The 25,957-nt window shown below is 35.0% G+C and overlaps 2 protein-coding genes across 8 annotated transcripts in view; one reads left to right on the forward strand and one right to left on the reverse strand.

Annotated features, from left to right (window-relative positions):
• SCOC (short coiled-coil protein) overlaps positions 1-8,428 on the forward strand; it is a 46,235-nt gene extending 37,807 nt beyond the window's left edge. For all 6 annotated transcript variants that reach the window (XM_033215320.1, XM_033215316.1, XM_033215317.1 and 3 more), the window contains 3 exons: positions 4,637-4,708; positions 5,436-5,519; positions 6,829-8,428. In XM_033215320.1, coding sequence (XP_033071211.1) covers positions 4,637-4,708; positions 5,436-5,519; positions 6,829-6,971 — 299 coding nt within the window. In that variant the 3' untranslated portion in view covers positions 6,972-8,428. The remainder of the gene's footprint in view (positions 1-4,636; positions 4,709-5,435; positions 5,520-6,828) is intronic.
• A 5,911-nt stretch (positions 8,429-14,339) lies between these two features.
• Positions 14,340-25,957, reverse strand: part of CLGN (calmegin) — a 32,753-nt gene continuing 21,135 nt past the window's right edge. Inside the window, exons 8-15 of one of the 2 annotated variants that reach the window (XM_033215324.1) lie at positions 24,642-24,831; positions 21,998-22,111; positions 21,730-21,880; positions 19,736-19,951; positions 18,459-18,584; positions 18,094-18,250; positions 16,504-16,604; positions 14,340-15,189 (exon numbers count right to left, since the gene is read on the reverse strand). In XM_033215324.1, coding sequence (XP_033071215.1) covers positions 15,109-15,189; positions 16,504-16,604; positions 18,094-18,250; positions 18,459-18,584; positions 19,736-19,951; positions 21,730-21,880; positions 21,998-22,111; positions 24,642-24,831 — 1,136 coding nt within the window. In that variant the 3' untranslated portion in view covers positions 14,340-15,108. Of the gene's footprint in view, positions 15,190-16,503; positions 16,605-18,093; positions 18,254-18,458; positions 18,585-19,735; positions 19,952-21,729; positions 21,881-21,997; positions 22,112-24,641; positions 24,832-25,957 lie in introns of both variants that reach the window. The other variant, XM_033215322.1, reaches the window with a different exon arrangement.

A 25,957-nucleotide genomic window follows, 5' to 3' on the forward strand; every position in this document is an offset into this window, starting at 1 on the left:
TTATCTGTAAAATGAAGCAGCTGGACCAGATGGTTTTCTTTAAATTCTTTTTGTTGCCCAAATGAGAGCTAAAAGGTAGAGAAGATAATAGCAGACATTTATTGAATACCTACTATGTACTAGGTACTGTTGCAAACACCTTGTATCCACTCATTCTCACAACAAACCCATGAGATATGTATGGTTATTATCCACATTTTACAAATGAGGAAACTTAAGGCCGAGGTGTTAACCTTGCCCAAGGTTCCAGAGCTTATAAATTGCAGAGCTAGGATTTGAATCCTGGTAATCTGAGTTCATATTGTTAATCATTGTGCCAAACTGCCTCTCGAGGAGAGTGATACTGTGGATATTGTATACTATTAGAGATACTATAAAAGAAGATTGGGGAATATTTGGTAAGATGCTCGTCTTTGGTCACAGATGTGTGTGCATGGCAAAAATTATTTAATTAAATGGATCTTGTCCTAATGTTTGCCACGTTTCCTGGTTTGTATTCTCTCTCTGTGTTCTGCCTCCTGGACTTAAATAATCAAAAAATAATTCTAGATTCCCTCCCACTAACCAAGGCTAGATACCCAAATTTACTGTGGTTTTTGAGAAACCTTTAAAAGGTCTGACCTAGGCATACATCAGAGCTGAAGAATCTCAGCGAACCATATCCATTTCTGGGTTAAGGTGGTTTAGGATAGGCAGAGCAGCCTCAGCACCCCAAATTCATTTCAGTGTTCCCATGCTTGAGCAGACTTGGTCTGAATTTTCTCGTTTTTCATCAGATTTGTGTTTATATGTAGGAGTAGAAGGAGTTGAAAGTGAACTTTTAAGAGCGTATTTGACATGGAATTAGATTGATGTTATAGCAACTATAGGTAAAAAAGGATTTTATCATTGAAAAAGTTGAAAAACTCAGTATTAAGTACCTATTGTGATGTAGTGCTGTGTTAAATGTAGACTTTGGGCAGTTTGAGGATCAATACTATTTTAAAAGAAAAAATCCGTGGCTAAAATACTTTGACATAAAGAACTCAGCAAGTCTTTTGATCCCATATGTAAAACAAATCAGTTTATTGCCCTAAATCTACTGAAAGACTTTGAATATATATTAATACAATAGTAGCATTTTGAGGTGGGTCTATTTGATCTCATCAAATTAAAATACAATTGCTTCTTGTTCTTTTGTTGCAGAGAGGCAGCAGGTAATGCTGTGGTCCACTGTACTAAAGAGTAATGCCCTTATGCCCAGGGCTGCCAGATACAGTGGGCAGGTTTTGCACTGTACAACACTTGGCGTGCAATCTTACATAGACTGTGGTGTGAATTGTACTCTCTCGCTTTGTATATCCTATGGCACTGTTCTTGTGGCACTACTTTTGTGCTCCTGCCTTCGCCCCAGTCTTGAGTGTGAAAGTAATTTTTCCTTTAATAAGCCCTCTCCACCCTTTTTTTCTGCTTTTTATTTTCTTTCACTTTTTGAGATGAAGTCACTGTGGCTAAACCATGCATAGGTTTTCTATTGTTTGGATTATATGTGGTCAGAATTTCAGAAACTGGCTTCTTTTTCTTTACCTCTTATTTGGTGAGTTTGGAACACTTGTGCTTTTGCAGACTTTTTGGTTTAATTTAAATATTAGTCTGAAACATAAGCAAAAGAAGACTTCCCAATCACTCTATTATATCTGACTTCAAAATCAGCTGTGTCATTCTCTGATTATCTGTTGCTTTGGCTTGTATATCTTATAACTCTTCTTAGCTATCATGAAAATTTGTTCCAGCTGTAGCTTTAAAAGATACAGTTGCCAAATTGCAGCTTACTCCTGCTGAGCACTCCCACGATCACTTTTGCTTTTGGTTGTTGCCTCTCTCATCTCACTCAGACCTCTTTCAGCCAGATCAGTGGTTGAAATGGTATGAAAAGAGAGTGACTGGAGCACCTGGTTACAAGTGTGCTTCTCTCTGTCAGGGAAATGTCAAATCAAGTTTTCAGTAACACTCTTCCTCTTCCATTATAAGAGACATGTTGATTCAATGGAGAGTAATAGTTTTTGGAGTGTGGTCTTTAAATACTACAGTAGATCGAATAACTTTTAAAAAAAGAATTATTGGAAACATTTTAACAATCTGAAATGCAGAGAACCTGAGAATTAAACCATGTGAGAAAGAGGTCGGGCAGAGCAACTTTAAGTGCGGTTTCAGATAAGGGGAAAGATGCTAGAAGACTTGGAGTCGCTTTATTCAGCATCATTAATTGTATACCATTTGTAGTTAATTATTTAATAAATGTTATGCAAAGGATATTACTTTTTTTTTTTTTTTTTTTTGAGATGGAGTCTCGCTCTGTTGCCCAGGCTGGAGTGCAGTGGTGTGATCTGCAAGCTCCGCCTCCTGGGATCACGCCATTCTGCTGCCTCAGCCTCCCGAGTAGCTGGGACTACAGGCGCCCACCACCACGCCCAGCTAATTTTTTTTTTGTATTTTTTTGTCTTTTTTTTTTTTTTCCTTTTTTTGTGGAGAACGGGGTCTCGCTGTATTACCCAGGCAGGTCTCGAACTCCTGGGCTCAAGCTATCCTCCCGCCTCTGCCTCCCTGAGGCTGGGATTACAGGCGTGAGCCACCGCGCCCGGCCTTTTTTTGGTATTTTTAGTAGAGACGGGGTTTCACCATGTTAGCCAGGATGGTCTTGATCTTCTGACCTCGTGATCTGCCCGCCTTGGCCTCCCAAAATGCTGGAATTACAGGCGTGAGCCACTGCACCCAGCCCTACATGTTTTTTTCTAGACTAGTGAGTGCTTTATAAACTTGAAGTTTATGTATATGTACACTGGGCACTTTAATTTGAAGTTCATGTTAGTATCTGAAATGTAACAAGATTTATGTAGATGTTCACTAGGCATTTTCAAATTTCATGTTAGTATCTGTAGTACAACAAGATTTGTATTAACAAGCTGTGAGAGAATATGTAATACACTGATACCTCTTTATTGTGATTCTAGTTCTAGTATGTAGATATCCTTATTTAATAGGTCTGCTTTCTACTGTTTAAGATATGGAGGCATAACAATGCCTTGGGCACAGAAGATATTCAATAAATACTTGTTGAAAGAATAATACTGACAAGTCTAGGTCGCTTCAATGTAGTAGATTAGATTGGGTAACAAATCTGTTTTCAGTGATAATCTGGTAATATTATTTACTATATTTTGAACACATTGAATGAAATGATTGTTAATGGAGCAGAACATGTTTTACAGAAATTTTTTGTTCTAATATTTAGAAGTCTTTATTGGAATAATAAAATGTTAGTATTTATTTACTTATTTACATCCTGATTAGTCTGTTTTGATTTTACCGTGACTAGGAGCTGATGAATGGACATTTTTTCATTTATTCCATATTACTATTTTAGATGGTCTAGTATTTTTCTTTTGAATTTTATTTGTAAAATATTAAACAGTGTATGTAAAGCAATACTTTAATGAAGAATAATATTTGAAAAAATTTTGTCCTCATCCATACCATCATCCTTAATATCAGAGCATTTTTTCATTTTCATGTTTTTTATGCATATTTATGTATGTTTCATATAATTTACATCAGTGAATATACAATTTTATACACATTGTTTCATGTACTATAGTCATAATTATTTTCAGTAGCCACTCCATTAGAAATTATAACTGTACTCAGCAGGCTGAGGAGGGAGGATTGCTTGAGTCCAGGAGTTTAATACAGACTGGGCAACATAGCGAGACCCCCATTTCTAAATAATTAAATAAATAAAAATATATCTTCTTAAAAAGAAAATCACAACTGTAATTTACCAGACTTTGAGTGGGCAGTTATAGTGTTTCTGAGACTTGGTTGTAAATAAGATTGAAGTGATTTTTTTTTTTTTTGAGACAGAGTCTCGCTCTGTCGCCCAGGCTGGAGTGCAGTGGCTGGATCTCAGCTCACTGCAAGCTGCGCCTCCCGGGTTTACGCCATTCTCCTGCCTCAGCCTCCCGAGTAGCTGGGACTATAGGCGCCCGCCACCGCGCCCGGCTAGTTTTTTGTATTTTTTTAGTAGAGACGGGGTTTCACTGTGTTAGCCAGGATGGTCTCGATCTCCTGACCTTGTGATCCGCCCGTCTCGGCCTCCCACAGTGCTGGGATTACAGGCTTGAGCCACCGCGCCCGGCCTGAAGTGATTTTTATGTATATAACTTTCTTTGCATTATTGTCCTTAGCCTAAATTTCCAAGAATAAAATACTTAGTTAAAAAATATTTAAATGTTTTTATGAATCTTATTATCATATTGCTTTCCAAAAAGAGTACATATTTAAAAGTTGTGTCCAATGTTTGTGTATTTGTTTTTCCATAACTCTTTGCTAGTATTGATCATTACCTCCTTTAAAAAATAATAATTATATGGTGGTATTTATGTATCTTTTGATTATCAAGAAGCTTAACATTTTCTCTCACTCAAACTATTTATATCCTTTGCTTATTTACCCATTAGGCATTTATTTTATTCTTAAAAATAGTAAAGCATATGAAAAGTCCGGCTATGTCATATTTAACAAAATCATCCTCCTTTGAAAAACAGGCTTATATTTTATTGCTGTGTGTATCTATATTTCTAAATTTTTCTTATTGTAGACCGTTCATCAAAGATTTTGTATCCAAGGCAGAAAAGTTTGTTGCCCAAGATGATGAATGCTGACATGGATGGTATGTTCTTCATTTTCTTTTTTGTATACTCCTGGTTTTCTGTATGTTTTGCTTTATTAAGCAATGGAAAGGGCAGAGAAACAATATTTAGAAGAGTTGGATCTTGGCTAATTCCTTATGTATATCTCATCTAGTGTCAGAAAGGACCAACCAAAGCAGCTTTCATTCCTTAGCTATGAGAGGTTGGCAAGTTATTTTTTTTTTTTTTTTTTTTTTTTTTTGAGACGGAGTCTTGCTCTGTCGCCGGGGCTGGAGTGCAGTGGCCGGATCTCAGCTCACTGCAAGCTCCGCCTCCCGGTTCACGCCATTCTCCTGCCTCAGCCTCCCGAGTAGCTGGGACTACAGACGCCCGCCACCTCGCCCGGCTAGTTTTTTTTTTTTTTTTTTTTTTTTTTTTTTTTGTATTTTTGTATTTTTTTAGTAGAGACGGGGTTTCACAGTGTTCGCCAGGATGGTCTCGATCTCCTGACCTCGTGATCCGCCCGTCTCGGCCTCCCAAAGTGCTGGGATTACAGGCTTGAGCCACCGCGCCCGGCCGGCAAGTTATTTTTATCTTCTTTACCTTGGTGTCCTTATCTGCAATTTGGGGATCAACATTTTATTTCACAGGGCTCTTGTATAAGTCAAGTAAGAATGAATATAAAACATTTTGCAGATTTTTAAGTGCTACCCTACACAAATAGTACCTAATGTTAATTAATAGTAAATTTGAACCTTTATATTACAGCAGTTGATGCTGAAAATCAGGTGGAACTGGAGGAAAAAACAAGACTTATTAATCAAGTGTTGGAACTCCAACACACACTTGAAGGTTAGCTTGCATTTTGTAGTTTATTTGAATGACAGCCAATTAATTGAACTTGTAAGCATTTATATTGCTAAATTTTGTTTGTTAGAATGTATAATTTTTTAAAAGAATGAACTTCAAAGTTTATATATATATATGATCTTCCTGCTTTGGTAGTTTAAAGAACAGATACACTTCAGTCAAGTCAAATGGTGTTATTATGCTTCCCTCTTTAAAGCCTAACATAATGCTGGCTAGTATGAGACTCCCTTTTAAATCCCCACAATGTGTTACTAAGTCCGCTTTAATAAAGCTTGTTTTAAAGTAGAAACAGTGTATTAGCCTTGGAGATTAAAAAGGAATTTACCTGAATTTTTTCATTTTCTAAGTCTTGCATAAAATTAATACTAACACTGAAGCATCTTTTGAGTTTTAATGAAATTAAGAGGTTGTGTTTTTGGTGCCACAGTGAGCAGATCATGTCACTCAGAACCTCCCACTGACTTACATTTTACAGAGTTAATAAAAGTCATCTGTCACTTCCCTATTAGCTTTCTTTCTTTCTTTTTTTTTCTTTTTTTTGAGATGGAGTTTCACTCCTGTCACTCAGGTTGGAGTGCAATGGCGCAATCTTGGCTCCCTGCAACCTCCGCCTCCTGGGTTCAAGTGATTCTCCTGCCTTAGCCTCCTGAGTAGCTGAGATTACAGGTGCCCACCACCACGCCCAGCTAATTTTTTTTGTATTTTTAGTAGAGACAGGGTTTCACTGTGTTGGCCAGGCTGGTCTCAAACTCCTGACCTCATGATCCACCCGCCTCGGCCTCCCAAAGTGCTAGGATAACAGGCGTGAGCCACTATGCCCAGCCAGAATTAACTTCTTATATGATCATCAGGAACTGCATGTGTTGAATGTCTTGATAATGTTACAAGATGATCAGTTGCTTGGAAACTGACTGCCTGTATTCAGTATATGAATTCAATTGTGTTAACCTGATGTATATCTTAAACATTTCTAGTAAAGATGTTATGGTTTTATGTTGATAAGACATAAAATGGAACCAGAATTCACATTTTAAAAACAAAGTGTTTTTTGAAAATTAACTACCCAACATTAATGCTATTTACAAAGAATAACATTTAGTCTAATGTAAAGTATTTTTAGGAATTTGTCTACTAATTTGCACTCAGTTTGTTTACCTTGCTGTCTCTAAAATCCGAATTCTTAAAATTTAAGGATTGTGTTATCTCTTTTAAGAATGAATCCTAAGAATTTTGTAATATGGAATCATTGTCATTGTTGTATTGATAATGGGCATTTTTGTTTTTTATAAAGATCTCTCTGCAAGAGTAGATGCAGTTAAGGAAGAAAATCTGAAGCTAAAATCAGAAAACCAAGTTCTTGGACAATATATAGAAAACCTCATGTCAGCTTCTAGTGTTTTTCAAACAACTGACACAAAAAGCAAAAGAAAGTAAGGGATTGATACCCTTCTGTTTTATGGAATTGCTGCTGATCATTTTTTCTTTAAAACTTGGATAGATTCCAAAAGTTACAGTACCTTTGTGGCTTCATTGAATATTTATGAAGAAAATGTCAGATGTAGACAAAAATAACACAATAACAGGAGGCTTCCGTAAGTTTGTGTATTATGTTAGTCTATGAAAATGTGCAAATGTATTGTAGAGACTTTATAATTAGAATTGCATATATTTATGAAACTTAAAGATGAATGTTTTATTGAATTTGTAGGTTTAGCACTGTCTTTTATTATAGGATTAGTGAGATATACAAGAAAATAACCACCATATTGTGAAAAAGTGACCAAAATCATGTACTAAATGCATAGCTTTATGTACCCTGTCCACCATCTTGTGCCTCTTTTCCATTTGCCTCTTCCTTCCTATTTCCCTTCCCTTAAGGAAAAAAATTGGTGTCACATTTGTAAAAGTAATTTTAATAGTTAATCATCTCTGAGAGTAACCTGTATTTTAATTGTTGAAACTTAACCAAAATAAGATACTGTCTCAGTTAGGGTTTGTCATTTGTGTATTTAGTATTAAGATAGGAATGCTAGTGTCTCTTCAATTAATTGGAAATAGATGGAGGCTAAAAATGAAGGTTTTTCTTTGAAACTGAATTAACTTGAGAATATTTGTTGTTAAAAACTTCTTTTTGCACAAAATAACTCATTTTGTATTTGAAAATATATAATTTCTGGTCATGTGTATGTTTAAAATAGAAAATTTTGAGGAAAAATGGAAATAGGGTGGAAAAGTACTTGGTAAACAGTAGTAACCAACTTCATATATTTTCACTCCAGATTTGTGTTTTCTCTGGCACAGAGTAGATCTTTTGGGAAATATATATGAAAGTGGATTAAGTTTGACTACCCTTATGTAAGCCACATCTGGATGAGAACAGTTACAAAGAGTTTGGTCTCTAAGTTGATTCGTACCTAGCAGGGCAACTTTTGCAAAATTCCGTAACAGTGTATTAGTGTTAGAATAGTGAATAAAATGGGAGAGTTTTACATGTATACTTATTATCTTGCTCAGTATTTTATCTCACTTGTTCTAGAATTTTCTGTAAACCCTGCTACTGGGTTTGAAGAGTTTTAGTCATCCTTTAACAATTTTTAAAAATTTAGCTTGCAGATTCCATTTGGAAAGGAAATCAATATTGGAAGTAATGCTAAAATCTTATAATATGAAAAGAGATCCACTAATATAGCTTATGGTTATTAGATTTGGGCTACTTTTAATCATGGAATAATCTTATGTATTGGTGTAAGAGTTGATGAATGACTTTAGCTGTATGAATATATAATAGTGAAACTGCAAACATTTTGCATCCCTTTTGTGACCTAATTTACAGACATTTAAATTGTGTTGCAGTTCTGCTTTGCTGTTTAATAAAAAGCTATTTCAGAGGTTGTGTGTGTTTTGATATAGTTGCCTAAGTAAATGGGGTATTTAGGTTTAGTGGCGTATACAGGGTTGTTCAATGCCACAGAATAGTGTATCTTATTTAAGTACCCAGTTACTGATTATTTAGGGGAATAACATTTTTATTAATAAAACTGTAACTGGTTATCAATATAAATATCATAGACTATTAAACATTAACTTAGAGAACAAAAGCAAAGCACTCAAAGGATCCAAGATCTCCAGGGAAAAAGGAAGTTGTATTTTTTAGGGTAGGCTAAGCTACTTTAGTAAGAGACCCAGTGATAAAGAATATAAATACAGAAGTTTCTCTCCCAACCAGTGGTTCCAAGGTCAGCATTGCAGGCTAGTAGCCCTTGTTCACTCAGGGACTTTGGCTGAGGATGGTGCTGCCATTTTAAATCATGGCTTTCAAGTCACTCTAGTGGTTACCCATCTAATTTGCAGGAAAAGAGCATGGAAGTATACATATGCAAGGTTTTATGGGCTGTGCCTGGAAATGGTTCATATATCTTCTTATATTCCAGTGGTGTGGAGACTTAGTTACATCTAGATACAAGAGGAGCTGAGAAATGTAGTCCATGGCTGGGAAGCCATATTCCAGCTATAAATACAAGATTTTGGTGGCCACTAGCAGCCTCAGCCACAGCTCTTCTTGTGCTACTAAGTATCTTCCATTACATAGAGAGTAATCCCTCTTCATCCAGCTAGTGATTCAGCTCACAATCTCTATTAATAAAGTCCATCCCTTTAGATGTGGCTTCTAGCAGTCTGACAATCTCTAAACTGATAGACAAATTATTTGCCCTCACCCTTGCTGCTGCCCATTTATAATGTAGTGGGGACAGGATGGCCAAATAAAAAGTCTCAATTTGGAAAATGGAATAAAGGGAAACATGCAAAAATTGTGGAATGCTCCTGGGAGATGTATGAAGATTTTGTCCCTAGTAGTGGAGCAGTTCCTTGATTCCACTATGATTCTGATCTCTGGCAGGGGACTCCCTTGTTCGTTGAACTCCATGGTTTCCCCTCTGGAAATTTACTCCCTATCCATTTTCTATGGCTATTTCGGAAGTAGAGGTTGGGTGTTCACTCCCTGGGAATTGTGAAGACAGTCCACTTCCTGCTGGTGTGAACTTGGTGCGCATTTTAAGGCCAAGCTCATGTTTCTTGGGAATATGAGTCTCTTAAAAACTCAAGCATTTTTATCAGTATGCTTCTGATTCCATACGCCACGGAACCACAACCAAGCTTTTGACCAAATTCTCAAAGTGTGTATTATTTTTGCCTTTCTTTAATGGAGGCTATCTTGAGATCAACTGAAAATAAGATTGCACTGGGAATGTTACATGCAGATCATCACTGCAAGGCTGGGTTCCTCTGGCTTAACAATTGGTAGAGAAGTCTTCATGGGCTTTCCCCCAATCTCCCACACCTCAAAAATAATTTTGAACCTTTGCTGCTATTCAGACTTCAGAAACAATTGGCTTAATTTTGTGAGGTTCCTTGTATCCGAATTTGGTCTATTCCCTTCCATCTCTGCTTGAAAATGTCAAAATTTTTTGATACCTTGCTGAAAGCAAGGAATAGCCAATTCATTTAACATACTGTCTTTTTCCAACTAGAGCTATTAGCTTAGTAGGCGTCAAAATAGATCCCCACTGCTTGTCATGTTAATGGTAAGCTAATGCTATATACTTAGTTTTTGCTATGCAATACTTCAGGATAATTTCTTCATTAGAAATATAAGTGGTACACAGTGTGCACAGGGACTGTGTCCAGCTTCTGGAAAAGACTCGATCAAATTTTAGACAGGCTCCTTTGAGCCCTCTTTTTCACTAGTCCAGTTTTAGCAGAAATCCTGCTAAATCAGTTTAGCGAGAATCCCATCCTCAGTAATATGATCATCAACCTGGCCTGTCTCTGGCAAGAATCATCCTGCTCTTGATGTCTCCACTTAGTAATTTTCCATACACTGACCTCATCACTGCTCATTGACTATAAATCCTCAGCTGTATTTGCTGTGTTAGTTGGGCCCGGTTTCTTTCCCTTATTGGATGATGGTCTTAACACATACAGTCCTGAGTAGTCTTCTTTACTGCTTTAACAAGTGTCAGAATGGTTTTTTCTTTAGTACTTCCTAGCTTGCATGCTGGTAGAATAATATTTGGTAGGGAAAAATCAGCATACTCCTTGTTATGGACTGAATGTGTCCTCCCAAAATTCTTAGGTTGAAATCCTGACCCCAAGGTGATTAGGAAGTGGGGCCTTTGGGAGATAATTAGGTAATGAGGGTGAAGCCCTCGTGAATGGGATTGTGTCCTTATGCAAAGAGACCTCAGAGAGTTCTCTTTCTGCCACACAGAAGACAGCAGTCTGCATCCTGGGAGAGGGCCCTCAACGCTGATCTCAGACTTCCAGCCTCCAAAACTGAGAAATAAATTTGTTGTTTATAAGCCACCCAGTCTATATTTTATTATAGCATCCCAAATAGTTCAAGACACCCATTTTCCCCACTGTTTCCCAGGAGGAATTTCCCCAATACTGACACTGCCATTCTATGCAAAATGTGTTCTCTTTATATTCCCTTTGGACTCACAGCAGGTTACTACAAATCACAGTTCCTCGTCTGAAACTTGTAGGGCCAGATGTTTTAGAATTTGGAGTTTTTCAGATTTTATAAAATAATGTGACTCAGACACCAATATGGTTTGGCACAACACGTATAATTAAGTATATTAACATTTCTGCAGCAAAATGAGTATTAAAGTAGGATAAAGAAAGACTATATATATATATAAAATCTTGCTGGGAAAGTCAGGCTCAGCTACCGGGTGAGTTTTGTTACCAAAATGCTAGGAAAAACCTTTCACTTTTCAGAGATTTCTGGTTATGGAATTGTAGCAACAAAACCTTTTGTAGAAAAGTAACCAAAATCATGTATGTATTTAGTTCCAACCAGTTAATATCGCATCTCTATTCCTGTCCCTATTCCCTGTGATCTAGTCCTTTTTGTAAAAGAAAAATGATAGTTGAATTATAAAATCTAAAATTAATTTTATGGTCCAAAGAAAAGCAAAATTGATCTTAACTTTAGAATGTAAAGCTGTTCTTTACTTTGCCCAATAAAAATTTTGTTTTTCCCTGAACACTCTGTGGTGGCTGTCATCAGATTCTTCAATGTGCATGTAACCAAAATTATTACCAGTGGATACCAGAGATTAGTTGTTAAGAGCATTTGTAAATCATGAAAGAACAGATAACGTGAAGATATGAAAGGTTAAGAATTGGAAGAGACTTAATTCCTTCTTACTCTTATCAGAAAACTAGCTGCAGTTTATTTCACTGAAATCAGAGATTAATGGTATTTAAAAGACAAATTTACAAGGCTAGGTGTGGTGGCTCACACCTGTATTCCCAGCTCTTTGGGACACCAAAGCAAGGGGATTCCTTGAGCCTAGGATCTTGAGACCAGCCTGAACAACATAGTGAGACCGTGTCTCTCCAAAAAAAAATTTTGTTTTAATTAGCCAGGCATGGGGGTACTTGCCTGTAGTCCCAGCTACTCGGGAGACTGAAGTGGGAAGATTGTTGGAGCCCAGGAGTTCAAAGCTGCAGTGAGTTACGGTACCACTGCACTCTAGTCTGAGCGACAGAGTAAGACTCTGTCTCCTCAAAAAACAAAAACAACAAAAAAGGCACATTTACTATAACAAGGACTTTATGTTGGCCGTTGGCCTTTGGACCTATGAAAGGGTGGGTTGAGAGACGACAGAAGCTGAAGTTGTACATTCATTGTAATCAATTTTATAATGTATCTTGTTTTAAAATGTATACATTATAGATGGCTTATCAAGTGCTATTAAAACTTGGAAATACTCCCAAATTTTACCAAAAAAGTATTCATTTAACAAACACAAAATATGTGATAACTATGTTGGGTGGTAAAAGCCCATTTTTCCAGTTGTCATGTTGCCCATCTTCTCTAAAACTACCCTACTTTTCCATGCATTCTCTTTCCCATCAATTTGCCTCATATCTGACCTTTCAGATTAAGGGATAATTTTATTTCCAAAACTCAGCTCTCATACTATGGAAATACATGGGAGTTATATACTTTTGAGGGAGAAGAAATTGTTGAAATGTATGCAGAAATTCTTTTATGTTTTAATAGATCACATATAAAAGATTTAATTATCTTTAGCCATCTTATAATCTTTAAATCCTGCTAAAGTTAGAACATATAGCCACAATTGAAAAGAGAACAAAACATTGTTCACAGATGCCTAGATTGTAATGTATTTATGTTTTAACTATTCTGAATAGTTTCTACTGAATACAGAACCATTTAGGGACTAGAATTCTGAAATTTTAAAATACATTAAATTCATTTCTAGTGGTTCATTTTAACATGTAAGCAGTTCCATCATGTTTCTCCTCCAAATGTGGTCTGATACCTCAAAAAGACTAATTCTAGAAACATGATGTTTTCCTGGAGAAATGATTAATGGAAGCAAGACCATCAGTAAAAAATATTCAAGAAAAGGGACGTTACTTTACACTGATCAAGTTAAAAAGCCTCTGAAAAGGCAAACTAAAATAAAGAAAAGCAAAATACACTATTTCTCTCCTTTATGGATAAGATGTAAGTCATTTTGAACAATAAAGTCAGATTAGGGAATAAAAGGAAAAAGCCATTTTATTATTAAGAAAGACTATCTATTGCATGGATATAGTACAGGTTATACATTAGAGTTTTAGTTTTGTTAAACCTGTCAGTTACGGTACATCCACAAAGGAGTATGTGCACAGGAATTAGCAGTGATTTGGCAAATTCAGTTGCTCAAATTTTACCACTGCAAGCTCATGGAGTTTAACCAAACAAATGAATCTGCAACCAAGAAAGTAAACAAAACAAAACAAAAAAAAAAAAAAACAAGCTTTAAACAGTCTTTAGAGAAAAATGTTCACATGCAAGAATCTTCCCAGGCAAGAAGGTTTTCATTAAATTAAAAAAGAAGTTATCTCCCGAAGTAGTGCTTTACCTTCAGAAATATTCTCATCTAGGGTTATTACACTCCAAATGCAAGGTGAGCTAGAGAGGGAGAATGCTTGCAAGATGTGTTCAGTTCATATTAAATAAATACAAAGTATGGCTAAATACTATGTATTAAGATTTTCTACCACCAATTTATAGAAGTTCAGAGTATAACAATGGAGTAAATAACTTACTTTCTTTCTCAATTCAGTCTTTGAAGTAAGGAGTGAATAGTATTAGTGGCTATGTTTGGCTTCCTTCAGTAAAAGCAGAAGCTAGAGACTTATTTTCCTTATTCATAAGTTCTAAATTTACCTACTGGGGAAGGAGTTGTATGGGAACCTATAATAGTTTAGGGCTTGCCCAAAGATGGGGTATGTGTACGTCTGTGAAGAAATCCAAAATCCTACCTAACATGTGGAAAGTTCTCTAGGTAGTTAGTATTCAAGTAGTTCTGTGGTCTCAAAGATTTAGATCCTCTTCCAGAGTCTAAACCTGTTACCCAGACATAAGAATTTCATAAACAAAATGCTTTAAATGGAACAATACAGCTCCATTTTAATATAGTCCAGTGACATGGCAACTGATTTAAAAAGAAGAGCAATAATAATAGTTGCTCCTATCCACCCACCTCAGTGGCAGCTTTGAAGCTATTCATAGATGAGATGACAGACTTAAAATAGACTGAAACTTGTCAGGAAAAAAGAAAAAAGATAAAAATACAAAAGCATTCCAACCCCACTGGAAACAAGAAAAATATATAAAAGCATGATGAATTGAAATCAGCCATTAGAATCTCTTAGTAATAAGGAAAATAATATAAAGCCTCCCCAACAATAACCTGTTAAATAGGGTATTAAGGATGAAAAAATATTTAAATTTTATTTTCAATAGCAATGTATGCATAAGAAATTTTGTGAATGGGCTAAACCACTCTGGCATAAAGCAACTATAAAAACTTGAAAAAAAAATCTGTACATCATTTTGTTTTGATAAAACCCATTATCTTTGTATTCAAATGTAAAATATGCTACAATATAATCCAGTGATTTTGTGAACAAAGCACCTCTTTAAAGGAATCTATAATTTAAGCGAACAACTGACCATAACTATAATTTGACACAAACTAGGTAAATGTGAGTCATATACAACACTTTCAATTGTTGATAGAATCAAACAACTATACAGAAACTTTATTGCATTTAGCTCTGTACAACAGAACACATGCTCATTTTTATTATAGAACTACCAGTTATATTGTTGTATAGCCATTTAAGTGGAAATTCCAATAACTGATTTTTTCTAATAGCAATGAAGCTGCTACATATTATTTTGTTCTGTACAAACCAAAACTATCTCCAAACAACTAAAACTGTGTAACTTCTAATGGTATTAATCTCTTAGATCCGATATGTAATGTGCAACTTTTATTCTAAATTCAAAGACCAGGTAACTTCAAAGATGCTTTTTTTTCCCTCTGAAATGAAGGACTAAAATAAATGTCTGAAAGAAAAATGTTGCTAGATATTAGAAACAGGATGTGCATAGATTGATTAAAGTTCAAGTCTGGCATGCTGATTTTAGAATGCCAAACATCCCTCTCAGGAATTTAAAATAGTTGAATCTAGTTTAGTCCTTTCGTACTCTTCTTTTGCGTACTGACTTCATTGGCCCATCTCTAGATCCTGTGCTCTCATCTACTTCTTTCATCTAGAAAAAATAATTATGAAAAGGTTTCTTTTAGTATAACAAGTAACTAGTAGATAGTAGTAAACAATATATTTATTATTCTCTAAAATATATGTGCTATCAATCAAGTGCTATTATGAAGGTATTATATGAAATAAAGTTATAGTTATTTCTCAAGGCTATACAAAAATCGATGTATTCTAGCTCACTGAGACATACACATAAAAAGACAGATTGAAAGATGGAATTAAGATATTTTTGAAGGTACACAAAGTGTTTTGTAACATAAATGTAAATAGAATACATATTCAAGTAAATGACTGCAGGTATTATTTTAAGAAAGTCACAGCAGAAACAATGATTATTTAAACCTTGGCTCTGGAAGAAACTGTCTTCACCTAGATCTCCCTAAATATGGATATTCATACTAGATAATGGTCCCCAAAGTCCCTATAAAAACTCAGAGGGCAGGAAGACCAGCAGCCAGTATGTGTACTGATTGAACATTAGGAAAGACTTAACAATAACTGCAAATTTATTTGGAGGATTTCTTCAAATAGATAAAATACAAAATTTAATCACATGCAACAGCAGGCAGAACTGTACTTTTATCCTACCTACGTAGTTGGAATGTAATATGTTAGCATGGTGACTGTGGGATAAGGCTATGCAGCTCTTTAAGGGCCAGAGAAAACTGGTTTTTGGTTTATGCTGGGTTAAAAAAAAGAAAAAGAAAAAAGAAAGCTCTGGCTCTAATTATACTCTGGATTTCTCATTCCATAATAACTTACCAAAAAAAAAAAAAAGCATTGTGCAAAATTCCATTTTATATCAGGACACAAAACGGGGTAGACTGATGGGGGTGGGGGAAATTCATTAAAGATTTGAGAAAAATACCCTGTCAGGCAGATAGTACTCAACTACCCAGTGAATAAATATTTCAAAACATGAGAGTAAAATGTTGAGACATTAAGGATGTTTTACAACAGCTATAAAAATTATAATAATGACAATTATCTTTTAAATATTCAAACAATGTGTTTATTATGCTTTTCAATAGAATTTCAATGAGAAAGTCATAATTTTGGATACACGTATTCTATCTTCATATTTTGTAAGTCACAGGCTTGCTCTATACTGTTTTACTAGGCATTGAGACAATATAAATTATAGTCTTTCCTTCCTTATGGATATGTTTTAAAAACAATATAGAGGCTCTTAGAAAAGCTGAGAGAAATATGGCAAAAATTCTTTCATAAACCAGATTGGTGCTTTTATTGAAAGAACTTTTTATGGATAACAACTATACATAGAAACCAGTTTATTTTCTGTTACCTCATCCTCTGATCCAGACTTATTTGATTTATTATGTTCTTCTTGCCCTTCTATGATTTCGATTTCTTCTTCACTCTTTTCCTCAGGTTCACTTTCCTCTTCTAGAATACAGATTTTATTAAAAGCAAAGACTCAATAAATTAGAATTTTGCTACTGAAAAGTATTAAGTACAATAAAGGGGATTTATTTAAATTCCAAGATTTATTCCAAGATTTAGAAGCAACTTCTTCCATTCAAAATTTTAAAAATTATAAATACTCATTATATTGCCAATTTTATAAATGAATCATCATATTTGAGTTGGGGGACAAGTTTAAAAAACTTCTTAAGCATTCAGTCTGTATGTAATATGAAAACCAAAAAATAATCATCTTTCCTGTGTTCCTGTCTCGGGAAATACTTCCTTTAATTTTTGGTGATCTTTTAATCTTCAATATGTTATTTACTTACGTTTGTTCTCTGTGGACATTATCAGGCATTTTTTCAGTTATTGACCCTCCTTAGGATTCCATTTAGCAGAACCTCCAAGCTTTGTCATCATTGTTAACCAAAAGATATTAAGCATGTCCTAGGAGCTATATAAAGTAAAAACTCCTACCCCACCAAGAATGGGCTTTGGGGAAAGGGAAGCTAAAAAATCAACTCTACTTCTGCCATGTAGTTCCAGTGTGGGACTACATGTATAGGTGAAAGTACCTTTATACAAGCAGGCCCTTCTGATACTTAAATGTCCTCTAAATAAGGTTGATCCAGACATCAATACACTAAGCACTAAGAAGTTACAAAAATATGGCTGAAAACTTACAACCTGAAGTATTTGTTGTTTTAGATACCGATCCTAATACATACATGTACATGCGTTTATACATGTATATGTGTGTATATATATACACTCTCTCTTAAAAAAATAGACACACGTGTTTTTAAGTCAACTGTTTTGTCAAGTGAGTTAAACATTGTGCTTCAAGACATTTGACTTGGGACACTGGGCAAATCAATAGTTTTATTTTTACCTCATGTAAGGAGGTCTCAGTGGAGAGCCACCAAATGGTGACTTCAGTTCTAACATCTTCAAGAGTTTAATATAGGATGGGAAGGGGATATAGGTTCAGCAATCCTTTCAGAAAATTAATTAAATTATTTATTCTGTATGATAAGCATCTGATTAACAATAGCCGTTGGAAGACTTGGTGTTGATTTTGTTGCTGCAATCACCTGCTTTATATCTATTTCTTTTCTATAGAGGCCATTATATATACCCTCTATCACCCTCCATCTCATCTTCTACACTCCCAGAGCCAAGAAACATCCTTGCAAGAAGCTATGGCTTATGGGATTCATAACTGCTAGGCTCTGAAGCAACTGAACACTCTTTAAATCTCCTTCTTCCTAGAACACAAAAACTATAAACAGGGTGACTGCTCAGATGACTGACTATTACTCCTTCTTGCCATAGTCACATATTCTTGGGAGATTCAGATGTATAAACTTGATAATAAACAAGTGTAACACCTAGTTATTTCAAGGCAATATACTGTATTATGAGCTTTACCCAGGGTCTCCATTATAAATCACCCTTATTGTCTTACCTTTTTCAAGCATTTCACCATCACTTTGCTTTTTTTCCTCTTCCAGGTCCATCGGTTTTTCCAGGGCTGCTTTCTCTTCCTTTCCTTCTTGCTCTAGTACTCCTTTTGTTTGTGGTATACATATGTCGGTTTTTTTATACTCTGTATCTTTGTATTTCTTCTGTGGTAGTTAACATATTTTTACTAAGGCAGAGTGCTATTTTGAAAAGGTTTTTTTTTTTGCAATAATTGATAACATACATAATGAAAGTAAAACTTATGAGACATTTAGTTTATTACTTTTAAGAATCACTTGCTCAATTTATAGAACTCCTAAACAATAAGAAATTTGGGGAAAAAAGTTGAAGGAAATCAATTTTCTTTACCTTTACTTTTCTTGGCCAACAAAATGAAGTAATTAATGCTGTTGGCACTCCTGCTGTTATGAGATAAATCAACCAAAGCCATGGATGCCCTTCCGCAGCTGCCATTAACTGTTTTAATACACCAGGCTATAGATGAGATAAGCACAAAAATGCAATTCAAATTTTACAAACCTTTTACTGGGTAACACAAGATACAAAAAACTTATTTGCTCAGGCATTTTACATTAAGGAGTGATGAACTTGTAAGTAAAAGAAGTTTCATTTTCCCACCTTATACTTTGTAAAGTCTAATTTAATTATTAGCATGCATCACTGAGTGAGAGTTGATAGCAGCAGATATGTTATGACAAAAGTGGAAACTTCTAACATACTGGCAAGAAAAATGGTAATTTTCCTTTTTGGTAAATTTCAGAATAGAACTACCTTTTATGGATGTATTACCTGGTTTATTTGAAGTGATCATTCATTCTGTACTCTGATCATTCATTCTGTACTTTTAAAGAACTTATTAAAATCATACCTCAGAATTGTTTTCTTTTTTATATAAACACATGTCACATACAAGACCTTCAATAAGGATATTATTTCTCTTATTAAAATAAAATTTAAAAAATCAAATGTTTTAGGTACAAGAGGTTCAAAACGAGAATCCCTCTTTACCTACTCTTTTGATGGTTTTTCACTGGTGACCCAAGGAACCAAATGTAAGGTAAGAATTTTTCTTTATAGCAACTGAATTTAAAGATACATTTTCTAAGATGCATTGTGTTGAAATTATTTAGCTTAACCTTTTCTAAACAGTGTTAAAGATTTTGGGAAAAAACTGGAACAGAATTTAATAATGTTAAAATATAAATTCTTTGTACATTCCTCTAAGTAAAAAATAGTTAAAATAAACAAACACTTAATCATTAGATTAAATGATAATGTAATATTTAGATTATCATTATCACTTAGGTCTTGAATTGGCAAGATGACAAAGATATTAAATAGTTTTCTTCTATAAACAGTAAATAAGCATTAAATACCATTAGAGATATTATAATTCAATGAATAAAATGAGGACTTACATATGCATATGTAGTTCATAATGAAGTAACATAAAAAGCAAAATATTTTGTCTGCATAAACTTATTCAAACACATTTCCTTGGCATTTAGTAATTATTGCACATTTATTTGCCTTTAAAAGAGCCATTTGAATAACCTACAACCAAGACCAAATCTTATTATCATTATTCATAGTTATATCACTACTGCTATTGGTCAACACCATACCTCATTAGCGTTTGCTATCATTATTTTCCATCTCCAACCATCTGCAGCCCAGTGATCTGCTACTTCCTTTTCCGAACAGATAATAAAATTATCAAAGTAGATATCAGCGGTCATAGACCAAAGCTCTAAACCAAGAGCACTAAAAGAAGTCAGAAGAAATGGATGATCATCTTCGAAATAATCTGGATTAGGAATTTTTCGAGGACTCCAGATTCCCTGGAAGAAAAAGTAATTGAAGACATTTTCAAATAAAATAACTTCATTATAAATGCTGCTTAATAAATAGCTGCTGTTGAATGAAATTCACAATGCTAACTGGAAAAAAGAAAACTTTAACTGATATTAATTCATTAGTAATATACTGAAAATAAAATCTTGTTTCTTTTTGCTGTGTACACGATGTTTCCTATGAGGGATAATGATTTTAAATTCTGCAAAAAAAGGAAAAGGGAAAATCCAACATAAACAGAAACGTGAATAAATTTCACAATTTGTCTATTTTAGACAAATTTTTAGATTTAGTAAAGTTATTCATCACAAAATGTTAGTCAAGTTGTGCAAATCAGAAAGATTATTGTATAGCAAAAATGGAGTTACTCCATTTAACATATACCCATGACAGATATCATTAATCAGGTATGGTTGAATCTCAGCACAACTACTCAACATAAAACTTCCATTAGATCTTAAATGATTAAACTGTCAATTAAATCAAATACATTCAACAATATCATTGCTCACTGAGTCACTCCACCATCACATGTATGTATTCTGGACCAGGCACTATGCCAGATGATGGAGACATACATGGTTCTTGTATTAGGGAGTTTAAAGTAGAATAAAAGAGACAGACATTAAACAATATTTACCAAAATAAATATTTTGTGTTAAATGCTTTTAATAAAAACTACAGTGAGTAATTAGAATATGAAACTGCATATATATAATGTTAGAACGTGTCCATAAATAATTACAAAGATAAAACTAGAGGGTTAAGTGGATAACATAGAAACTTTTAATATAAAAAGCTAGGTACACTCAAAAGATGTCTGATTGATATCAGAAAAAAATCCGGGCTCGGTGGCTTACTTCTCTAACCCGAGCACTTTGGGATGCTGAGGTGGGCAGATCACGAGGTCAGGAGTTCGAGACCAGCCTGGCCAACATGGTGAAACCCCGTCTCCACTAAAAATACAAAAATTAGCCAGGTGTGCTGGGGCGCACCTGTAATCTCGGCTACTTGGGAGGCTGAAGCAGGAGAATCGCTTGAGCCCGGGAGGCAGAGGTTGCAGTGAGTCAAGACCGCACCAGGGTTTTTTTTTTTTTCTTTTTCTTTTTCTTTTTTTTTTTTTTGAGTCTTGCTCTGTTGCCAGGCTGGAGTGCAGTGGCGCGATCTTAACTCACTGCAATCTCCACCTCGAGGGTTCAAGAGATTCCCCTGCCTTAGCCTCCTGAGTAGCTGGGACTACACATGTGCACCACCATGCCCAGCTAATTTTTTGTACTTTTAGTGGAGATGGGGTTTCACCATGTTGGTCAGGGTGGTCTCCATCTCCTGACCTCGTGATCTGCCCGCCTCAGACTCCCAAAGTGCTGGGATTACAGGCGTGAGCCACCGTGCGCGGCCAAAAATCAGAATTTTAATAATACTAAAGAATAAGTACATTAATTAAGCACAGGCATTAATTACTAAAATGTACAATGTATGTCTATTTGATCAGAATTTACTTCTTATATTTACTTCTAAAATAGAACTTTATTTCAAAGTGAACATCAACTGATAATTCAGGAAGAATATAGTATGAAGTGATTTATTTCCCCAGAAAATTAAATAATTGATGCTCTACTTTTAAAATATAAATTAGCTGGGGTCTATTTTCTCTGACATATTAAAAATGAAACTTCCAAAAGTTAACATAGATAATTAGATATTTAAACAGAAAAGATCACAACCTTTTTAACTTCACTAAAGAATTGGAACAAGCGGTTGTTACCTGGTAGGTAGGATTATCGACCAGTGGAGGTCTCCATACTCCTTTGTATTTTGGGTTATCTATCATGGGAGGTTTCCACTCACCACACCCAATCCGACATGCTGGATTAAGAATCTGAGGTGCCTCCCATTCTCCATCCATGTCTTCATTCCTTAGGATATTAAAGCAAATACAGTAACCTCAAGTCTCAGATCAGTCATATAAACTAGTAACAAAAATGCATGTAAGAAACATTTAAAATCGACATTTGAAGATGAAAAGTGCTTACCAGTCATCAGGTTTTTCAGCATTAGGATCATGGATAAATTTTGGTTCATCATCAAGCCAGCCAGCAGGTTTAACAGCACTTGAATCTTCTATTTGGGCAGGTTCACTTTCATCCCTGTAAATACAATGTTTTATATTAATTACTAATTATTCAAAAAGTTTAAAAATGCATATGTTACAACACTCAGAAGGTACCACACAAAATTATTTCCCTCCCTTTTGTTTGTGCCTGTTATTTGTCCTCATCTACCACCTACCTAAATCTTCTGCTAACTTGCCAATTTTTGGTACATATTCCCCGTTGTGCTCTATGCATACATGCACACATGTATACATTCTTTTTTTAATACAAATGATAGCATTCTATACATAATATATTAGACCTTGCTTTTGTTACTTAAAAACTCATTCATCAAATATATATTGCATGCTTACTATGTGTCAAGACTGTTCTAGGAGCTCCATTATTATTATTGTTTTTTCGCTTGAGATGGAGTCTCGCTCTTGTTGCCCAGGCTGGATTGCAATAGTGCGACCTCGGCTCACTGCAACCTCTGCCTTCTGGGTTCAAGCAATTTTCCTGCCTCAGCCTCCAGAGTAGCTGGGATTACAGGCACTTGCCACCACGCCTGGCGAAGTTTTTGTATTTTTAGTAGAGAGAGCCACCATGCTCATGCCTGGCTGGAGCATATATATATATATACACACACATACATATATATATACACACACACACACATATATATATATATATGGCTTCATTCTTAACAGCTGCATAGTTTTCTACTTGAGGATATACCATAATTTATTTAGTTTATCTCCTCTTGGAGGACATTTAGTGTTTCCAAAATTTTACTATTATTAATACAAACAATGCTATAGTGAATGTCCTAGAATATATGCCATTTCTTATCTGTGAAAATATAATTGTTAAGATTATGGACATTTTAAATTTTGATAGTAGCATCCAAATTACTTTCTATAATGGTTACACTCCATTTCCAGTTCTACCAGCAGCATGCAAAAGTACTTATTTTCTCCTGTCCTTGTGAAGAGTGTTACCAAACTTCTTGATTTTTGCCCATGTGATAGGTGAAAAATGGTATCTCACTGAACTTTGAATGTACATTTAGTAGCATAAGTGATATATAAAAACTATTTTTTCTTAGCTCATCACCTTTATATTAAGAAATTAGCTCTCTGTCAGCTATATGATTGAAAATAATTTTTCCTGGTTCTTGTGTGTTTTTCAATATAGTTTAGGGAAGGTTTTTTTTTTTTTGCAATATACAAATCACTTATTTTCATGTAATTGAACTTATTTTTAAAGGATTCTTGGATTTTATGTCATATTTGGAAAGTTCTTCCCTATTCCAATATAATTTTTTAAACCCCGCTTATTTAATTCTAGTATTTTCATTTTAAAAACAACACTTAGGCTGGCGTGGTGGCTCACACCTGTAGTCCCAGCACTTTGGGAGGCTGAGCTGGGCGGATCACGAGATCAGGAGTTCGAGACCAGCCTGACTAACATGGTGAAACCCCATCTCTACTAAAAATACAAAAATTAGCCGGGTGTGGTGGTGCACGCCTGTAATCCCAGCTACTCAAGAGGCTGAGGCAGGAGAATTGCTTGAACCCAGAGGCAGAGGCTGCAGTGAACCGAGATCGCGCCATTGCACTCCAGCCTGGGTGACAGAGCAAGACTCCGTCTCAAACAAAAACAAAAACAAAAACAAAACACTTAGCAAATTCTAAAGTATGTAAACATAAAGTACTGAACTACTAATATAGTTTTCATCATTACAGAAAGATAGACATTTTAAACAAGAGGCCACTTCATGATTTTCCAAATGAATTACAAAATGAACAGAAATAATGAACTCTACAAATGTACAGATTTGTGTTTGCCTGATATCAATGTCATCTTGAGTCTCTGAGTGCTCAGAGTAACCAAAAGTTAAAATTTAATGGAGCATTTCTTTTAGTACTTTGTAAAACAAATTCTAACACATTTCAACAATCAGAATGAGGCAGTTATATGTGGTTTCTCTCATTTAAGGGCAAACGTACTTTTTTTTTTTTTTGAGACACAGTCTCGCTCTGTCACCAGGCTGGAGTGCAGTGGCACGACCTTGGCTCACTGCAGCCTCTGCCTTTCAGGTTCAAGCAATTCTCCTGCCTCAGCCTCCCAAGTAGCTGCGATTACAGGCACCCGCCACCATGCCCAGCTAATTTTTGTGTTTTTAGTAGAGATGGGTTTTTGCCATGTTGGTCAAGCTGGTTTCGAACTCCTGACCTCAGGTAATCTGCCCACCTCTCACATACGTACAATAAAGATCAAACTAGGATTGAAAATTAAAGCACTGATATTTTGGATTTATGAAATTTTTTATCCACAGCAATGAAAACATAAAAAATAAACATATATTGAAAAATGCAACATCATTATCAATAGAAATAAAAAAATATTAACAGGGAGGGAAGTGTAAAATCTATTTTAGAATATATTTCACCCAAAATACTAAACATAAGTAGTTCTGATGTTTAAAACAATAAACTTCATTGGCTGTAAACTTCACTTACATGTTGTTTCGTTACCTAGTTATGCCAAATAGTGCTTTGCTACCGAATTATTTGCTTACCAGTCTTCTGGTTTGACGGCACAAGGATCAGGAATTTTTGCTCTTTCATCCCATTCTTCAGGTTTTTTATCACTGGGATCTTCAATTTCTTTGGGGGGGTTGATAGGAGGAACCACATCCTCTAGGAGGCTTCCTTTATTTACAACTGTTTGATCAACTAACACCTCAAATGTGTCATCTGGATTCATCACTAAGGACAAATTTAAATATAGTTATCATTTTGATGTACACTTTAAAGATAATCTTCTAAATAATGTAACTACCCTTAACTCCATGGGTAAAGCTTTTTTCCCAACCAGAAATAGAGGAATAACCAATGTAGTAAACCAAAATATTCTAAAATCACCAGATATATTTCCTAAATAAAGATAAAATTTTGTTTTAAACTGCATTTTTTACAACAAAATGCTCCATTACTTCTCAAATAAAAAATAATACCAAATAGCTCTGCTCTGGGACTCACAACGAGTCAGCTTCACTCTTTTATAGTTATAAGATACAAGCTAATCTTTTTCAGCATTTAATTTTTTTGATACAATCTTAAAGTGTTGTAAGTATAACACAAACAATTCATTTATTCTGTTCTAGTTATATTTTCTCATTATTTCTACAGTTTACTTGGTGTTCCCCAAAATGCCGTTTTATTTTTCAATTATTTCATAAAGATGTTTATTATATCACATCTGATATTGAAGATGAAATGGGCATTGCCCTAGCAGACAAAATGAATGCTTGTACAACTGCAGCATTTAGGGAAAAAGATTGAAATACTTTAATCTTGGGTGGAGTTGAGACGTGAGAAAGGAAGCTGATAGGGCCATTTCAAAATGTCCTATTAGGTTCCAATATGCTCTGATTTTGATAGTGGCCCACCAGAGCTCTACAGACATTATACTTGAGAATGGGTGAAACAACTCCTTATAATGTCCCTCACCCCCATAGCTATGCAAATTCCTATTTACTTAAGTATATTAATATATGGCTGCTCAATGCTTTTCCTTTCGAAGTACATGCCACAACCAACACGAGGTAGAACATAACAATAATCACAACTACCTACAGAATAAAGTCTAAACTTTTTAGTCTGGCATTAAGGGCTTCTTCCTTTTGATTTTCTAGTTTTCTGTTCTTACAGCACCACTGTCACAACGTCTAAAACGTCCTTTCACCCTACTGTCTTCCACATTCTATCTGTACTTCAAGATGAGCTCAAATATAATCTTTCCTAGCTTTGTTCCAAGTCTCTAAGCTGGAAGTAATATTGCTTGTGAACTCTTAGCTGTGCCTTATCTCTCTTTCTTATATGGCACTTTATT

This window comes from Trachypithecus francoisi, unplaced genomic scaffold, assembly GCF_009764315.1.
Source record: "Trachypithecus francoisi isolate TF-2019V2 unplaced genomic scaffold, Tfra_2.0 Lachesis_group1, whole genome shotgun sequence".
Classification (NCBI taxonomy): domain Eukaryota; kingdom Metazoa; phylum Chordata; class Mammalia; order Primates; family Cercopithecidae; genus Trachypithecus; species Trachypithecus francoisi.